The sequence below is a fragment of the Oryx dammah genome, unplaced genomic scaffold, assembly GCF_014754425.2.
Source record: "Oryx dammah isolate SB20612 unplaced genomic scaffold, SCBI_Odam_1.1 HiC_scaffold_27, whole genome shotgun sequence".
NCBI lineage: Eukaryota > Metazoa > Chordata > Mammalia > Artiodactyla > Bovidae > Oryx > Oryx dammah.
This window is the reverse complement of record NW_024070211.1, coordinates 11,536,907-11,554,740: the sequence shown is the minus strand read 5'-3', so window position 1 is coordinate 11,554,740 and position 17,834 is coordinate 11,536,907. Positions and strand designations below refer to the sequence as shown.

Here is a 17,834-nt window from a genome sequence, read left to right as displayed (position 1 = left end):
ACTGTCAGGGGATTTCCTTGACATCTTCTTGATCACATTTGGCAGCCTTACCTCAGAATATGTCGTTGTGCTGTTTTCTCTGGGACTGAATATAAGGAACATAAGATGACGGCAAACTTTGTGACGCTGTCAAATCATAAGCACATCTGGCTACAGCCCTTTTAACTGCTGGGGTAAGTAACAATTTGGGTTACTTCTGCTCTGAATCCCGGTAGACTTGCTGTGTGGCTGTTCACAAGTTATTTCACCTCTCTGAGTTTCAAGGTTTTTATTGATAGAATGGAGACAATATCTTCATAGAGTTGTGAATGCTTAGCAAATGTAAGTTTCAAATTATTTGGTAAAGCTTAAATTACTTGTTTAAATGAATAATGACTTCTTGCTTGGGTCCTTAGCAATCCAACAGCAAGAAGTTGAGAGTCTCTATTTCAGTTTAAGAATGGAGACCAAGTAGTTCTGCATATGCTCCTATAGAGATTATTAACTGAGATAAATATGCACATGAGGAAAGGTACTGTTTCCACACTTGCAAAATAGGTCTTGTCAAATGACTCAAGATGCCAAAAAGCTCTCTCTATCTGGCACCAAATTAGTGTAGGTAATAAGATTTCCACAATTACAGGGCTACTTTATTACTACTGCTGCTTTACATAGTAAATACAGCTTCAGGCAAATGCCATAATTAGTTTCTAACTGCTACAAATAAAATTAACTCAAGTCACTGTTAGCTCTGTCACTATTGGTACAGTAATAGAAGGTTATCAGAAATGCTTTCAGTCTGATCTCAATACAAGTATCTGAAAATGTATTTATATAGAATTAACCAGCAAGAAGGCCCCCTACTGGCACCTAAATGGTGAGCATATAACAGGAAGTGATCTCTCCACTCTGCTGAGGTCCCAAGAGCAAAGGGAACCTATTCATGAAGATACTTTTGTCTGCCAGATAGGTGAAAGAACAAGGAAGTTAGCACAAAGCCAAAGGAATCTTAGCCACCAGAAAGATTCCCTTGCCACTTCCACTAATTCAACATTTTCAGTTAGCAATATAAATGGAAAGATAGTCAAGGTACCAGGTGAGCTACCCTAACATTAAAAACTGAAGTAGTCTAGCATCAAAAAGGCACTGTTGCTACTGAACCTTGTGGCCAATGTCAAGCACATCTGGCTAGATACAAAACTGCACACACTTACCATTCATTCGATGTCCCCTACCTCCAGACTCAAGTTGGTCTCAAAGAACAGTGAGAACTATGTCACACTGAATACTTTTTTAATACAATCAAAACAGAGCCAGACTGGCCACGCTTTATAGATAAACTAGAAATTGAACTGGCTCCAAAAGAACAGAAATAATCAATCTATCTGCCAAGGTGAGAGCACTTACTAAGGTCTTACCCAGTTTTACATTTCTTAACAGACATATAAAAATGTAGCTTTTCTTATAAAGATTGTTTCTATTAATTTCTGTTGTCAACAGTGAGACTTGTATTTACTTTAATAAATCTGAACTGACACCTCAACTCCATCGCTGCTTTAAATGTATTTTTCAAAGCTCATCAACATATAAAAGGTTAGTTCAGGTACAGTTACTCCTGGGAAATCAATTAATGAAACTTATGATTTTTCAACAAAGTTCAGTGACTGTGGTACAATCAACTCAGAACTATAAACAATTCAGTAGCATAACTTTCCTTACGGAATGGATCTTCTTTTTATAAAGTTACTTAAGATTTGAAGAACCACATATATGTGCTTCATATAGTATCTGGATATTCTTTGGGCACCTTACACATATATCCATTTTAGGAAATCAAATTATATTTTAATCATACTAGCTGAGCTTACTCTTAGAAAGGAATGTGGAGATTCCTTCTGGATGAGTAAAAATTATTTTTAAAAGCAGATGATCACAGTGCTGAGTTTTACAGACTCAGTTTTTAAAATTTAAGTTGGATAAAGCTGTGTGTCACCTGAAAACATCTGGGAGAGCTTACAGTCTTCATGACATAATTCTTTGAAAATATTTTACAGGTCTACAGGGAGTTACCTTATTTCAGAAAGAGTGAGGAAGAAATAACTTCGTTAGGATTTAACAAAAACCAGTGCTTTGAGAACCCTCCTGGTCAAGGAGTCAACACCTCTGAACCAAAAAGTGAGCAAGCTGGCCCTCTGGGCTTCCGGCATACCTTCCACGCTTCTGTGGGCTCTGGCTCTGCTTCCCCAGGCGGCGCCTCTTCCGGCTTCACTTCCAGCGGCACTGCTTCCTCCTGTGCTGTCTTGACAGGCGCACCTGGGACACCGCCTTCTGCGGCTTGACTCGGAGCAATGGCGGGTGCAGAGGTGGGCCGAGGACTTCGGTCTGCTGACTCAACGGCCGCTGCTGCATGAAAGAAAGTGAAAGGGAAGTGAAGGCAAGAGTCACTGTACCACCTTCACAGCCACCGGGTGAAAGAACTGTGGCTTCAGGACACGTATGAGTGTTACAGAGTCCAGTGGCTAACAAACAGAAGGTAAAAAAATGAATTATTAGTGTTCTGGCAGGAGACCAATGGCTATAACGGACAAAAAAGTTACAAGAACCCTGACAGAAAAGCTAAAAACTTCTGATGATGATCATATTCTATAAACAGTGGGATGGGAGGCAGGACAGGGGGTGGATGTGGACACCAAAATACAAAAAAAAAAGATGAAAAGCTCATTTTATTAAAAAGTTGGCAAGATTGTTTAACCTTGTAATCTATTAGCTTCAAGAACTTGCAAGGTGGTCTATGAAGGAGAAAAAGGGTTAATTAAGTCTGATTTCTTCCAGGAAGACTCTCTGAAATAAAGATGCATTTATTTATAGGCAATTTCAGTAACCTAAAAATATATTCTAGAAAAGAGGATTAAGTCTGATTTTTCTGTTAAGCCTCTTTGGAATGATTACAAAATAACTTGGAATGATTACAAAATAACTTGGGATAAAGGAATCTTCTTATAAGACATGTACACTTTTTGATGGTTATTTAAGAGCAAATCTTTGAACCAGACACTTTCCTTTTTAACTTTTTCATTAAAAAGTAAATTCAATCCATTCAGCTAGTTTGTCTTCTGGCTGGGGCATTTAATCCATTTGTAGAATACTCTCTGACATATTAAATTGCAGCAAGATATTTTTTGATCCACTTCCTAGAATAATGAAAATAAAAACAAAAATAAACCATCGGAACCTAATTAAACTTAAAGCTTTTGCGCAGCAAAGAAACCTATGAATAAAATGAAAAGACAGTCCACAGAATGGGAGAGAATATTTGCAAACAAAGTGACCAACAAGGGATTAATTTCCAAAATACACAAACAGCTTATGCAGCTTGATATCAAAAAACAAACAACCCAATCAAAAAAATGGGTGGAAGATCTAAATAGGCATTTCTCCAAAGACATGCAGATGGCCAAGAGGCACATGAAAAGATGCTCAACATCACTAATTATTAGAGAAATGCAAATCAAAACTACAATGAGGTATCACGTCAGTCAGAAGAGCCATCATCAAAAAAGTCTACAAACAATAAATGCTACAGAGAGTGTGGAGAAAGGGAGCCCTTCTACACTGCTGGTGGGAATGTAACTTGGTACAGCCACTATGGAGAACAGTACGCACCTCCCTTAAAACACTAAAAACGGAGCTACCATATGATCCAGCCATTCCACTCCTGGGCATATATCTGGAGGAAATCATAGCTCAAAAATTTACACACACCCTAATATTCATTGCACCATCGTTTACAACAGCCAGGGCATGGAAGCAACCTAAATGTCCATCGATGGAAAATGAATGAATGAAGAAGATGTGGTATGTATATACAATGGAATATTACTCATCCATAGAAAAGAACAAGATAATGCCACTTGCAAGGACACAGATGGACCTAGAGATTGTCATACTGCGTGAATTAAGTCAGACAGAAAAGACAAATATCATATGTTACCACTCATATGTGGAATATTAAGAAAAACAGTGTTATTGTGTTGGCTAAAAAGTTGGTTGAGGTTTTTCCTCAATACATGAAAATATGTTTTTTGGCCAACCCAACACAAAGGAGCCTATTTACAAAACAGAAATAAACTGACAGATGTAGAAAACAAACTTACGGCTACCAAAGGGGAAAGGGGTGGAGAGGAATAAATTGGGAGATTGGGACTGACATACACATACTACTACATATAAAATAGGTAACTAATAAGAACCTACTGTATAGCACAGGGAATTCTACTCAATATGCTGTAATGAGCTATTGGGAAAGCAATCCAAAAAGAATGGAGATATTATATATGTGTGTATTTTATATATATATATATATATATATATATATCAGGTGTATATATATACTTGATTCACTGTGCTGTACAGCAGAAACTAACACATTGTAAATCAACTACACTCCAATAAAAATTAATTTAAAAAATAAAATAAATTCCAAACCTTTGGTCTTTAGTCCATAAAATAATCAAAACAATACTTTGAGTTCTACCCTATTCTATTCCAGAGTCTTATCAATCTGCATCATCACTCCCATTCTCTAATATATTTAGAGCAGCAGTTCTCAACCAGGGGTGATTTTGTCCCCCAGTCCAAGAACATTTGGCAATATCTGGAGACATTTTTGGTCATCACAACTAAGGAGAGAAGTAGGAAGGGGTACTGGCTCTAGTGTGTACAGAATAAGCTTGCTGGTTCAGTTCAGTTCAGTTACTTAGTCATGTCTGACTCTTTGTGACCCCATGAACCGCAGCACGCCAGGCCTCCCTGTTCATCACCAACTCCTGGAGTACACCCAAGCTCATGTCCATTGAGTCAGTGATGCCATCTAACCATCTCATCCTCTGTTGTCTCCTTTTCTTCCTGCCTTCAGTCTTTCCCAACATCAGGGTCTTTTCAAATGAGTCAGCTCTTCACATCAGGTGGCCAAAATATTGGGACTTCAGCTTCAACATCAGTCTTCCAAAGAACACGCAGGACTGATTTCCCTTAGGATGGACTGGTTGGATCTCCTTGCAGTAAAAGGGACTCTCGAGAGTCTTCTCCAACGCCACAGTTCAAAAGCATCAATTCTTCTGTGCTCAGCTTTCTTTATAGTCCAACTCTAACATCCAAACATGACCAGTGGAAAAACCATAGCCCTGACTAGACGGACCTTTGTTGACAAAGTAATGTCTCTGCTTTTTAATACGCTGTGTTATTGGTCATAACTTTCCTTCCAAGGAGTAAGCATCTTTTAATTTCATGGCTGCAATCACCAACTGCAGTGATTTTGGAGCCCAGAAAAATAAAGTCAGCCATTGGTTCCACTGTTTTCCCATCTATTTCCCATAAAGTGATAGGACCAGATGCCATGATCTTAGTTTTCTGAATGTTGAGCTTTAAGCCAACTTTTTCACTCTCCTTTCTCACTTTCATCAAGAGGCTCTTTAGTTCTTCTTCACTTTCTGCCATAAGGGTAGTGTCATCTGCATATCTGAGGTTATTGATATTTCTGCCAGCAGTCTTGATTCCAGCTTGTGCTTCATCCAGACCAGCATTTCTCATGATGTACTCTGCATAGAAGTTAAATGAGCAGGGTGACAACATACAGCTTTGACATACTCCTTTTCCTATTTGGAACCAGTCTGTTGTTCCATGTCCAGTTCTAACTGTTGCTTCCTGATCTGCATACAAGCTTCTCAAGAGGCAGGTCAGGTGGTCTGGTATTCCCATCTCTTTCAGAATTTTCCACAGTTTATTTTGATCCACACAGTCAAAGGCTTTGGCATAGTCAATAAAGCAGAAATAGATGTTTTTCTGGAACTCTCTTGCTTTTTTGATGGTCCAGCGGACGTTGGCAATTTGATCTCTGGTTTCTCTGCCTTTTCTAAAACCAGCTTGAACATCAGGAAGTTCACGGTTCACGTATTGCTGACGCCTGGAGAATTCTGAGCATTACTTTACCAGTGTGTGAGATAAGTGCAATTGTGCGGTAGTTTGAACATTCTATGGCATTGCCTTTCTTTGGGACTGGAATGAAAACTGATCTTTTCCAGTCCCGTGGCCACTGATGAGTTTTCCAAATTTGCTGGCATATTGAGTGCAGCACTTTCACAGCATCATCTTTTAGGATTTGAAATAGCTCAACTGGAATTTCATCACCTCCACTAGCCTTGTTCATAGTGATGCTTCCTAAGGCCTACTTGACTTCACATTCCAGGATGTCTGGCTCTAGGTGGGTGATCACACCATCGTGATTATCTGGGTCATGAAGATCTTTTTTGTACAGTTTTTCTGTGTATTCTTGCCACCTCTTCTTAATATCTTCTGCTTCTGTTAGGTCCATACCATTTCTGTCCTTTATCGAGCCCATCTTTGCATGAAATGTTTCCTTGGTATCTCTAATTTTCTTGAAGAGATCTCTAGTCTTTCCCATTCTGTTGTTTTCCTCTATTTCTTTGCATGGATCGCTAGGTTAATTAACCCTAATTTAGGGCAAAGACTATATATAGGTTGCTTTGCAGGGAATATACAATATATGCTTATGACAAAAGCTTGATCTTCTCACAGAGTTAAGAGCTGTTTTGGTTTGGATTACTGGGCATCTAAGTTTCACATCACTCACTTAAAAACAATCACTTATATTCTTTTTATGATTTTTATCTTCATTCTTTTAGGAACTAAAAGAGGACATACATACACTTTGTAGTAAGAGCTCGCTGGCCATGTTTAGAAATGCAGTGTTTCCATATGATTTCATAGTTCTGATCATTAACCTTCATGTGCTGAGACTTAAAATCTTAATTAAATTACATGGAAATCTGTATAATTTTTATTACATACTTTCCAGCATTCTTAAATTGAGTACACTGAATTTGAACTTTTCCTAATACATTTAGACTCATAAGCAATAAAAATTAGGTAAAATAAAAGGAATTCCATGAATCAGGACAGATTAAAAAATTGAAATTCACAAGTATGTCATATACACAACACCAAAAAAGAAATGCTTGATGTACTGTAATGAGCTCTAGAGAAAGAAATCACTCTTCAGGGGATACACAGGAAAAAACAACAACAGAAACCCAAGGATCTAATTTATCTTTCAGTAGAAACTCTGTAGCCTCTTGCAATTCCCTGCTCCTCATGGGTGCTCTAAGCCCATCAATGCAAGAATGGCAGATGGCAGACCAAATCTAACAACACAGGGGCATGTGACAAAATATTTTGCTCACAGTTGTGTTAAAGTATCATTATACATGTGTATTCACACCTCCTCTCAAAGAATTAATTCGACTCTGTCTGGCATCAGAGAAGCATAGCCCATTCTTTCACCATGTGTTATTTTGCCACTTGCATTTGGTTTCAATCCAACACTAATATTGCAGAGCCAAATGATTTAAGTTTTCAGTATTCCTAGCCCTGGCAATCTGTGCTGTATGTGGAAAAGTAGGTATAAGTGTGGTAACTGGCAGTTAGAAACAGAGGCGGAAAGTTGCATCATTTGTAAACTATGGAAGATATTAATTCTATGGGAAGTTCAGCTCAGCTGCTCAGTTGTGTCTGACTCTGTGACCCCATGGACGGCAGCATGCCAGGCTTCCCTGTCCATCACCAGCTTCTGGAGCTTGCTCAAACTCATGTCTATTGAGTTGGTGATGCCATCCAACCATCTCATCCTCTGTTGTCCTCTTCTCCTCCCACCTTCAATCTTTCTCAGCATCAGCATCTTTTCCAATGAGTCAGTTCTTCGTATCAGGTGGCCAAAGTATTGGAGCTTCAGTCCTTTCAATGAATATTCAGGACTGATTTCCTTTAGGATTGACTGGTTGGATCTCCTTGCAGTCCCAGGGACTCTCAAGAGTCTTCTCCAACATCACAGTTCAAAAGCATCAATTCTTCAGCACTCAGCTTTCTTTATGGTCCAACTCTCACATACATACAAGACTACTGGAAAAACCATAGCTTTGACTAGACAGACCTTTGTCGGGAAAGTAATGTCTCTGCTTTTTAATATGCTGTCTACATTGGTCATAACTTTTCTTCCAAGGAGCAAGCATCTTTTAACTTCATGGCTGCAGTCACCAGCTGCAGTGATTTTGGAGCCCAAGAAAATAAAGTCTCTCACTATTTCTATTGTTTCCCCATTCATTTCCCCAACTCTATGGGAAAGTTGGATATAAAAATACATTAGAAATCCTAAATATTAGTAACTTTAAAGTCATACCTAGATCTTTGTATTTTTTTCTTACAGGTTAATATTATTTCAAGAGTATGTTGAGCAAAAACTTAACTATGTACACATTGATATGCAATTCAAGTGTAAAATATCACCTAGGACCTTTGGAGAGAAGTAAATTCCTTTTCTCCATAAAAAGGCTATAAAAAGTATGGATCACAACAGAGAATCACGGTAGTGACTGTGGTTCTTGTCTTTTTATCATTTTATTTTTCTTGTATTTTTAAGCAACTTGAGGTTTAAGTCACAATACTATAAAATTCACCCACTTAAACTGTATAAGTCAATGCTTTTTCATATATTCAGTGTTGGAGGTAGTGATTACTTTTTAAGATATTCTGGCTTTTCAGTTTTATGAGTTCATTTGTTAGCTATTAAAAGATTTTGGTGCATATATAGAGAACACTTAACTCTAAAAATTGAATTATTTCCCATTCTGAAGCTCTAGACAAAGAAGAGTCCTGGTTGTGATCAGTGTGTGGGCCCATTAACTCCAGTATTATATTGCTCTTATCTGACAACAATAGAATCGAATTATTTATTAGAACAGTGAAGAATAAAACTCAAAACGATCATATTGAGTAAATGGAGTCTTAAATCCTAGTTCTAGCTCTGTTACTAGCACAATTTCTGCTAGGATGGCATAGGTACAATGGGTATGCAATGGGTCAGTGGTTCCATTATCAGAGGAGCGTGATTCATCTTTGGATCTTGAAAAAACGAACAAAAAAACCCAGCTGACGCTCATCTCCACCACAGACAGATGTGGTATCTAAGAGTGAAGCTTGGGCATTTGTTTTGTTTTAAAGCTCCAAAGATGACATGAATGTATTCCCCTGGCAAGAATCACTGCAACCACTACTCACAGGATGGACACGGGTTGGCGTGTGAACCTAGGAAGTTATACGACTGTCTTGTGCCCCAGTTTCCTCAATAGTGAAACAAGAATTCCTAAACGTTTTTTGTCCACTGGATTGTTGGCACTAAATAGGAATATATAGAAATGGTTTGAAAAATCAAAAAAATGCAACAAAAATATAAGCTGAAAAATCCTTGTCATCATTATTAAGCATATTCTTGTGACCTCCTACTCTATCATATAAATTGTGATCTGAATCAGTTTTAGTTCTTTAGCTGGTGAAGCAGATGCTCTGAGCACCAGATATAACAAAAGAGAAAGGGAATGTTCATTAAAATGAGGTCTCTGATAAAGTAATACTTATTAAAGTTTCTCTAATACACCATCTTGAGCTTAGAGGCTTATATTAATTTTTTTAAAAAAGGGAGGCCTAATAGGGGAAAGTCTCTCTATTAAGAAGAATGGAAAAGGATCCGGGAAAAGGAGGAAAAATAGTTTTTACAGACACGTTTTCAGATTCTTATACTGAGCAGACAGTACACAGAGAAACAGAAGACATTTGAAAACAGAACTACAAAGTGTCCTACTCAGTATATATGCAATTTAGATGTTTAAAAGATAATATATATAAAACATTTAGAACAGTACCTAGAGCATACTAAGTGCTCAATGAACTGCCTAATGAAATCTTTTATCCTTCCTCTTCTACAGAAAAGAAGTTATCTTGGTGAAGGATAAAAACCATGGCACTGGCAGAACAGTTTTAGATATTCTTAACTCTGTCACTGACCATGTGACGTTAGGCAAGTCACTTAAATTTAAGGTTTAGAATTTAATAGTGATGAAAGAATAAACATCAGTGGATATTCTTTTAAGAAATTAGAAAAAAGAACAGTTCCAAAAAAGTAAAAAGAAAATAATAAAAATACTAGCTGGCAAAAACTAAATTAAAAATATATGACAGGAAGAAAACAAAACCCAAAACTGGTTCTTTGGAAAGATTAATAAAATTAACAGATCAGTTGCAAGCTTGTTAAAAAAAAATAGGGATAGGTGTATAACACCAATATGAGGAACACAAAAGGGGACACTGCTGTAGACCTTACAAATATTAAAAAGATACAACTTTATGGCAATAAACTTGAAAATTTAGATGGATCGGGCATTTCCTAGAAAAAGCACAATTACCAATTACCAAAACTGAAACAAGAAGTGGAACATCTTAATAGTCCTTTCTGATAAAGACAATGAATCTGGGAGCAAAGATCCTGCCACAGAGGCATCTTTAGAAGCAGCTGGCTAGAATGTATAGGTGCATTCTTCCCAAACATTAAGGAAGAGCTAATACCAATCTTACCCAAACTAGAGAGCTTCCAGAGAGCAGAAAGAGGGGATACTTCTCAATTTACTTTGAGGCCAGCATGAACTTGATACTAAAACCTGACAACACTTACAAGAAAGGAAAATTACAGGTCTATCTCTCTCATGAATATCACTGCAGAAAGCCTTAAATGACATAAGAAGAATATATTATGATCAAATTGAGTTTACTTCAAGAATGCCAAGAAGGCTTAACAATGGAAAGTCAATCAGTGTAAGCCATCATGTAACATAAAGCAGGGGAAAAACCCTATTACTATATCAACTGATGAAGTGAAAAGCATTTGATAAGTCACCATTCATTCATGATAAAAACTCTCAGAAGTTTCCTTCTCTGATAAGAGGTAGCTACGTAAAGCCCAGAGCAAACATCACACCTAATGATGAAATACTGATGCCTTCTCCCTGAGACTGAGACTAAGACAAGAGTATATAAAGAATATCCACATAGTAATAAGACAGGTAGCCCAATAAAAATACGAGCAAAATATCTGAACAGGCACTTCAAAAATAATGATATGCAAGTAGCTATAAATTATGAAAAGGTACCTCAGTTCATTAGTCATCAGGATATGAGTGAAAACTTCTTTATGGTCAAAAAAGTTCATTCAGGTTTTTCTATAATATCTTACAGATTTTCCCCCTAAGAACGCAATGTATAACTTGATAAGAACTCACCAATATTAGTCAATAGACAGAGATATCAAGGTTTTTTAAAATATTGAACTATGAGGTTTCTACGGCCATAAAAAGAGAAATAGTCAACATGTGATTTCTACAAGTAATTGAAGAGTCTTTCTAAGTAAAACTTTCTACATTGGTCAAAGTACCAAAGCTCAATAACCCTTGAACTGTTGGTTATTTTGCTATTAGAAAGAAAAGATACATCAGGCATAATATCTATATAACAATGAAATTTCATTAAGTGGAAAATGCCATGGAATATGGTATCGGATAGATATGGGTTTTTGTTTAAGCTATCTGTGAGATCTTGAACACGCTGCTTAAATGTTCCAATTACAGTTTTCTCACTGAAAAATGGGGATAAAATAATGGGAATGATAGCTCTCCAAAACTAAACTGGAAGTAGGGTGATTTATTGGACAAGAAGGCAATGCCTGATATTGTTATAAGAATATGGCAGGACTTCCCTTGTTAAGGGAAGAATCTGGTTGAGAATCTAAGTGCAATGCAGGGGACATGGGTTTGATCCCTGGTCCAGAAAGATTCTACATGCCACGGGGCAACTAAGCCGTGTGCCACAATTACTGAGCCTGCATGCTACAACTACTGAAGCCTTTGAAACTAGAGCCTGTGCTCAGCAACAAGAGAAGCTACTGCAATGAAAAGGCCATGCATTGCAATGAAGACTAACCCCCACTCATCACAACCAGAGAAAGCCCGGGCAGAGCAACGAAGACCAAGTGCAACCAAAAATTAAATAAATTTAGTGTTAAAAATTAAATAAATTCAATTTTTAAAATTAAATAAATTTTTATTTTTAAATAAGAATATGGCAGACATGAGGACTGAGTCTTCATTCATACCTTAGACTTAACATGTCCAACTCTGCTCCTCTCTCAGACTTTCCCACTGTACTAAATGATCAAACCTAGGGAAATCTTGATTTTCTTTTCCTTACCATCTCCAACACTTAATTTACCAGTAATCCTGTCAGGCCTGGCTTTTGAATTATATCCCTGATCATTTTTCACTATCTTTAATGCCAATACTCAACTCCTAGCTGCTGCCATCTCTCAGGCAAATCCAGCAACAGACTTCACCATTATTCTGCTTTTCTACCCCTGGAGTGGAGTAGATCTTTACACTAGCCACATGTGTCTATTTAAATTTAGTTTAAAATTATTTTCTCAGTTTCATAGCCACATTTCAGGTTCATAATGGCCACAGGTGGCTACTGGCTATCAAACTGGATGTCACAAAATAGAAGAATTTCATCAGCACAGAAAGTTCTATGGGACGGCACTGATCTAGACACCTGCCAAGCTCACTCCAACCTCCAGGGCTTCATACTCACTACTCTCTCTTCAAGAATGTTCTTCCCCCAGATTTATTTATTTAACCTCATAATTCAGGTTTCAGTTCAGATGAAGCTCCTCAGAGAAACTTTCTGAATTTAGATTGGACCATTCAGTCTGACTTATTAGAAAAGACCCCAAAGCTGGGAAAGATAGAGGGCAGGAGGAAAAGGGGACGACAGAGAATGAGATGGTCAGATGGCATGACCAACTCAATGGACATGAGTTTTAAGCAAATTCTGGGATATGGTGAAGGTCAGGGAAGCCTGGCGTGCTGCAGTCCACAGGGTCACAAAGAGTTGGACACAACTGAATGACTGAACAACAATTTAGCCTGAAGCAGCTTCTCAACTGTCCCATCCCCAGACACTCTCCCTCCTATTACTCCGTTTTGTTTTCTTTATAGCACTTATCACTATCTGAACTTGTTTTATTTTTTTTCTGTTTCTACCCACGAAACATAAGCCCCATGAGAGCAGGACCATGTTTGTATGTTCACACCTGTATCCCTAGTAACCAGAATAATATGTGACACACAGAAATTTACAACAAATTGTTGAACAAAGTAGTAAATGAGTTAAGTATCCAACAACCAACATGTACTCCAACCCACTTACCTGCTATCATATCTTGAGAAAAATTATTTAATCTCTGAGCTTAATTTCTGTGTGTGTATTATTCACTCAGTGGTCTCCAACTCTTTGTGACTCCATAGACTATAGCCTGCCAGGCGCCTCTGTCTAAGGAATTCTCCAGGCAAGAATACTGGAGTGGGTTGCCATTTCCTTCTCCAGAGAATCTTCCTGACCCAGGGATCAAACTTGGGTCTCCTGCATTGCAGGTGGATTCCTTACCATCTGAGCCACCAGGGAACTTAATTCTTAGTGTTATCATGAAGAGGAAATAAATCAAAGACTACAATCTGCCTTGTAGAGAAACACCAGAAAGAAAGAAACTTGATGTACAGTACAGAAACAAAAGTTCTCCTGCTTGGATAACTTCCCAGTGTGGCTAACCCATCCATTCCTGATTCCTCTAAAGTGAGTTAGGAGTTTCTGATGTATGTTTCCACAATGCAACAAACCGGAATTCAGCAGCATAGTTCTGGATAATAATTAACAAAATAATAATTCCATGGCCAGAACATTAACAATATCTTAATGATACTTAATATTTTAGTATCAACTATTAAGTGCCAACCACTGTGCTAAGCATATCATCTCATTTAGTTCTCATGAAAATTCGAGGTAATATTAAGGTCTCATCATACCCACTTTATGAATGAGAAAACTCAGACAAACAGATTAAGCAACTCATTCAAGAAGATAGATCATAAATGTAGTGGCCGAGACTGGGAACCAGGTCTGATTCTGTAACCCAAACCTTTAACTACTGTAACATGCATCTTGCTTTTACAGTAGACAGCATAGAGCTGCAATCAGCAATACTCTATTTTGCTTACTGCCTTCTGAACTTTCATTTATTAGCCATCTCTTTTTAGCGGCATAAAGAACTGAATATGGCTTGGGAATTCCCTGGATGTTCAGTGGTTAGGACTCGGCACTTTCACTGCTGGGGCCTGGGTTCAATCCCTGGTCAGGGAACTAAGATCCTGCATGCCATGTGGCACAGCCAGGGAAAAAAAAAGAAGAACTGAATATGGCTTATTACTTCATTTTATTAATGCAAATGCTCTAAAATCCTTAAGACTAAACTTAGAAAAACTGAAACAGATCTTCTGTCAGTATATACAATCATGAAACATTTATTTCCTCCTCCTTTAATTGAAACGAAATTTGGAGACTCCAATAATATGATTGTTTTTTCTGTCTATAATTGACACATGACAAATATTCTAAACTTTTTCAATGATTGCCATTGAGGCAGACCCTCTCCTTCTTTTCCACTTGAAAAATAACTATTTAAGAATGTCCAAGAGAGCATTAGTGTAGTATTTTACATTAGGTTTCTCCTTGTGGCAGAGAATTTTGAATTCTAATTCTAGTGGTATTTAACCCACCACTACCTAGCGGTGGGACCCTGATCTAGTTACTACTCTCTCTGAACCTTTTTTCTCTTTTTCTTAAGGTGATTTCACTAAAGTATACAATTAGTAAGATCCTTTTCATTTTCCACTGACATTCTTTGATTCTCTTATAGATAACCATACTTTCTTTGCACCTGATCACATCCGATAACCACATTTCCTTTATCTCTCTCTAAAGAGTTAGGATGACAAGAAATCATTAATTCTCAGTACAAACCTCCATCAAGGCTTCGGGATGCCCGTTTGCTTGCTGTGCGCTCAAAGTGTGGGGCAGGCCTGTCAATCAGAGCACTAGCTTGCCTGGTCTGAGCTTGAGTTCGGCCACTGTATCGGAATTTGGATCCCAGGGCAAGAAATTTGCTTTTAGGAATGGTGTCGGTAGATGTCAGTCTGGAGGGGAAAAACATAATAATCATATATTATACACATTATCTTACTCTAATGAGACTGAAATTAAAGCCAAAATCAAGAATTAAAAAGTTTCATAACTCTCATCAGTCAGTTCAGTCGCTCAGTCGCGTTCGACTCTTTGTGACCCCATGGACTGCAGCATGCCAGGCTTCCCTGTCCATCACCAACTCCAGGAGTTTACTCAAACTCATGTCCATCGAGTTGGTGATGCCATCCAACCATCTCATCCTCTGTTGTCCCCTTCTCCTCTCGCCTTCAATCTTTCCCAGCATCAGGGTCTTTTTCAATGATTCAATTCTTCGTATCAGGTGGCCAAAGTATTGGAGCTTCAGCTTCAGCATCAGTCCTTCCAATGAATATTCAGGACTGATTTTCTTTAGGATAGACTGGTTGGATCTCCTTGCTGTCCAAGGGACTCTCAAGAGTCTTATCCAACACCACAGTTCAAACGCATCAATTCTTCGGCGCTCAGCTTTCTCTATAGTCCGGCTCTCACATCTATACATGACTACTGGAAAAACCATAGCTTTAGACTAGATGGACCTTTGTCAGCAAAGCAATGCCTCTGCTTTTTAACATGCTATCTAGATTGGTCATAGCTTTTCTTCCAAGGAGCAATTGTCTTTTAATTTCAAGGCTGCAATCACCATTGGCAGTGATCTTGGAGCCCAAGAAAATAAAATCTGTCACTGTTTCCATTGTTTTCCCATCTATTTGCCATAAAGTAATCGGACCGGATACCATGATCTTGGTCGCAAAGAGTCAGACATGACTGAGCGACTGAACTGAATTGAACCATGATCTTCATTTTTTGAACTTGAGTTTTAAGCCAGCTTTTTCACTCTCCTCTTTCACTGTCATCAAGAGGCTCTTTAGTTCTTCTTCGCTTTCTGCCATAATGGTGGTGTCATCTGGATCCAGCCCGGCATTTCATATATAAGTAGGGTGACAATATACAGCCGTGACATACTCCTTTCCCAATTTGGAACCAGTCTGTTGTTCCATGTCCGGTTCTAACTGCTGCTTCTTGACTTGCATACAGATTTCTCAAGAGGCAGGTAAGGTGGTCTGGTATTCCCAACTCTTGAAGAATTATCACTATACCCCTGTAACATTTTCATCATTTTATATATAAAAGAAACCGAACCTCAAAAAAGGCTACTTGCTTAAGGTCACATAGCTGTTAAGAAATAGGGTAGTCATAGAATTCAAGCCCAGAGCTCTTGTTCTACTCTCCTAGAACAATAATTTTGTCAAACACACTCCAAACTCAATGCCTGGTAATCTATTTAATAGATTTTTTGGTGTATTTTCAACTCAGAAACCTCATCTTCTTTCTACACAGTACTCTGCTCTCTTTTGTCACAGCATTTACTACACTGAATTGAAACAATCTATGTTCTAGTCTCCACTATGAGACTGTGAGCTCTTTGAGGGTAAAGAGTAAAGACTGACGTATTCATCTTTGTGTTTTAACTTCTGGCATAGTGCCTGGCATGAATCTGGCATTCAGTGAATTTTCGCTGAATAAATGTATACATACATTGCTACATCAAATACTACCAAAAAGAGAGTCCTCCCCACCTCCCTTTGGGGTAGCTTATTTTAATTCAGCAAACACTTTCTTTTATGTAATGAAGCATTGTTGTTTAGTCACAAGTTATGTCCAACTTTTTTGCAAGCCCAAAGATTGCAGCCCACCAGGATCCTCTGTCCATGGGATTTCCTATGCAAGAATACTGGAGTGGGTTGCTATTTTCTTTTCCAGGGAATCTTCTCGACCCACGGATTGAACTTGAGTCTCCTCCACTGGCAGGTGGATTTTTTACCACTGAGCCATCAGGGAAGCCCAATGAAGCATTACATGTCAATATATCCTCTTATTTTGATGCAGTGGATATCAGTATGCTAGCCTACAAGTAAATACACCAGATGCAACTGAAATCTATACCATAGATATAAAACATTCAAAATAACTTTTTTTTTTTTTTGGTGGGGGGATAAACTAGGAGTTTCGGGTCAACATACACATACTACTACATTAAACAGATAACCAACAAGGATCTATTATAGGCACGGGGAATGATACTCAGTATTTGGTAGTCATTATAAGGGAAAAGAACCTGAAAAAAAAAATATATATATATATAACTGAGTCACTTTGCTGAACACCTGAAATTAACACAATATTGTAAAGCAACTATAATTCATTTTTTTAAAGAAAATAGTTCTTTTTATTCTTCCTCACCTTCATTTAAAACTATTTTCTTGGTTTTAAAGTAGATGATGGAAGCATAAAGAAATATCTTAATGTCAATAATTAAGATTTTTTAATTGAGTGTAATGTGTAGCCTAGAGGAGCTATCCCACATTGAAGGTCAGGAAGGGCAGCAGTGAGGAGATACCCCTCATCCAAGGTAAGGAGCAGCGGCTGTGCTTTGCTGGAGCAGCCGTGAAGAGATACCCACGCCCAAGGTAAGAGAAACCCAAGTAAGATGGTAGGTGTTGCAAGAGGGCATCAGAGGGCAGACACACTGAAACCATACTCACAGAACACTAGTCAATCTAATCACACTAGGACCACAGCCTTGTCTAACTCAATGAAACTGAGCCATGCCCGCACGGCAACCCAAGACGGGTGGGTCATGGTGGAGAAGTCTGACAGAATGTGGTCCACTGGAGAAGGGAATGGCAAGCCACTTCAGTATTCTTGCCTTGAGAACCCCATGAACAGTAGGAAAAGGCAAAATGATAGGATACCGAAAGAGGAACTCCCCAGGTCATTAGGTGCCCAATATGCTACTGGAGATCAGTGGAGATATAACTCCAGAAAGAATGAAGGGATGGAGCCAAAGC

At 38.2% G+C, this 17,834-nt stretch overlaps 1 protein-coding gene across 19 annotated transcripts in view; it reads right to left on the bottom strand.

Moving 5' to 3' along the window:
* The window catches only part of EPB41 (erythrocyte membrane protein band 4.1), a 183,549-nt gene that overhangs the window by 46,389 nt on the left and 119,326 nt on the right, over window positions 1–17,834 (bottom strand). For all 19 annotated transcript variants that reach the window (XM_040229739.1, XM_040229750.1, XM_040229743.1 and 16 more), the window contains exons 11-12: window positions 14,785–14,957; window positions 2,189–2,382 (exon numbers count right to left, since the gene is read on the bottom strand). In XM_040229739.1, coding sequence (XP_040085673.1) covers window positions 2,189–2,382; window positions 14,785–14,957 — 367 coding nt within the window. The remainder of the gene's footprint in view (window positions 1–2,188; window positions 2,383–14,784; window positions 14,958–17,834) is intronic.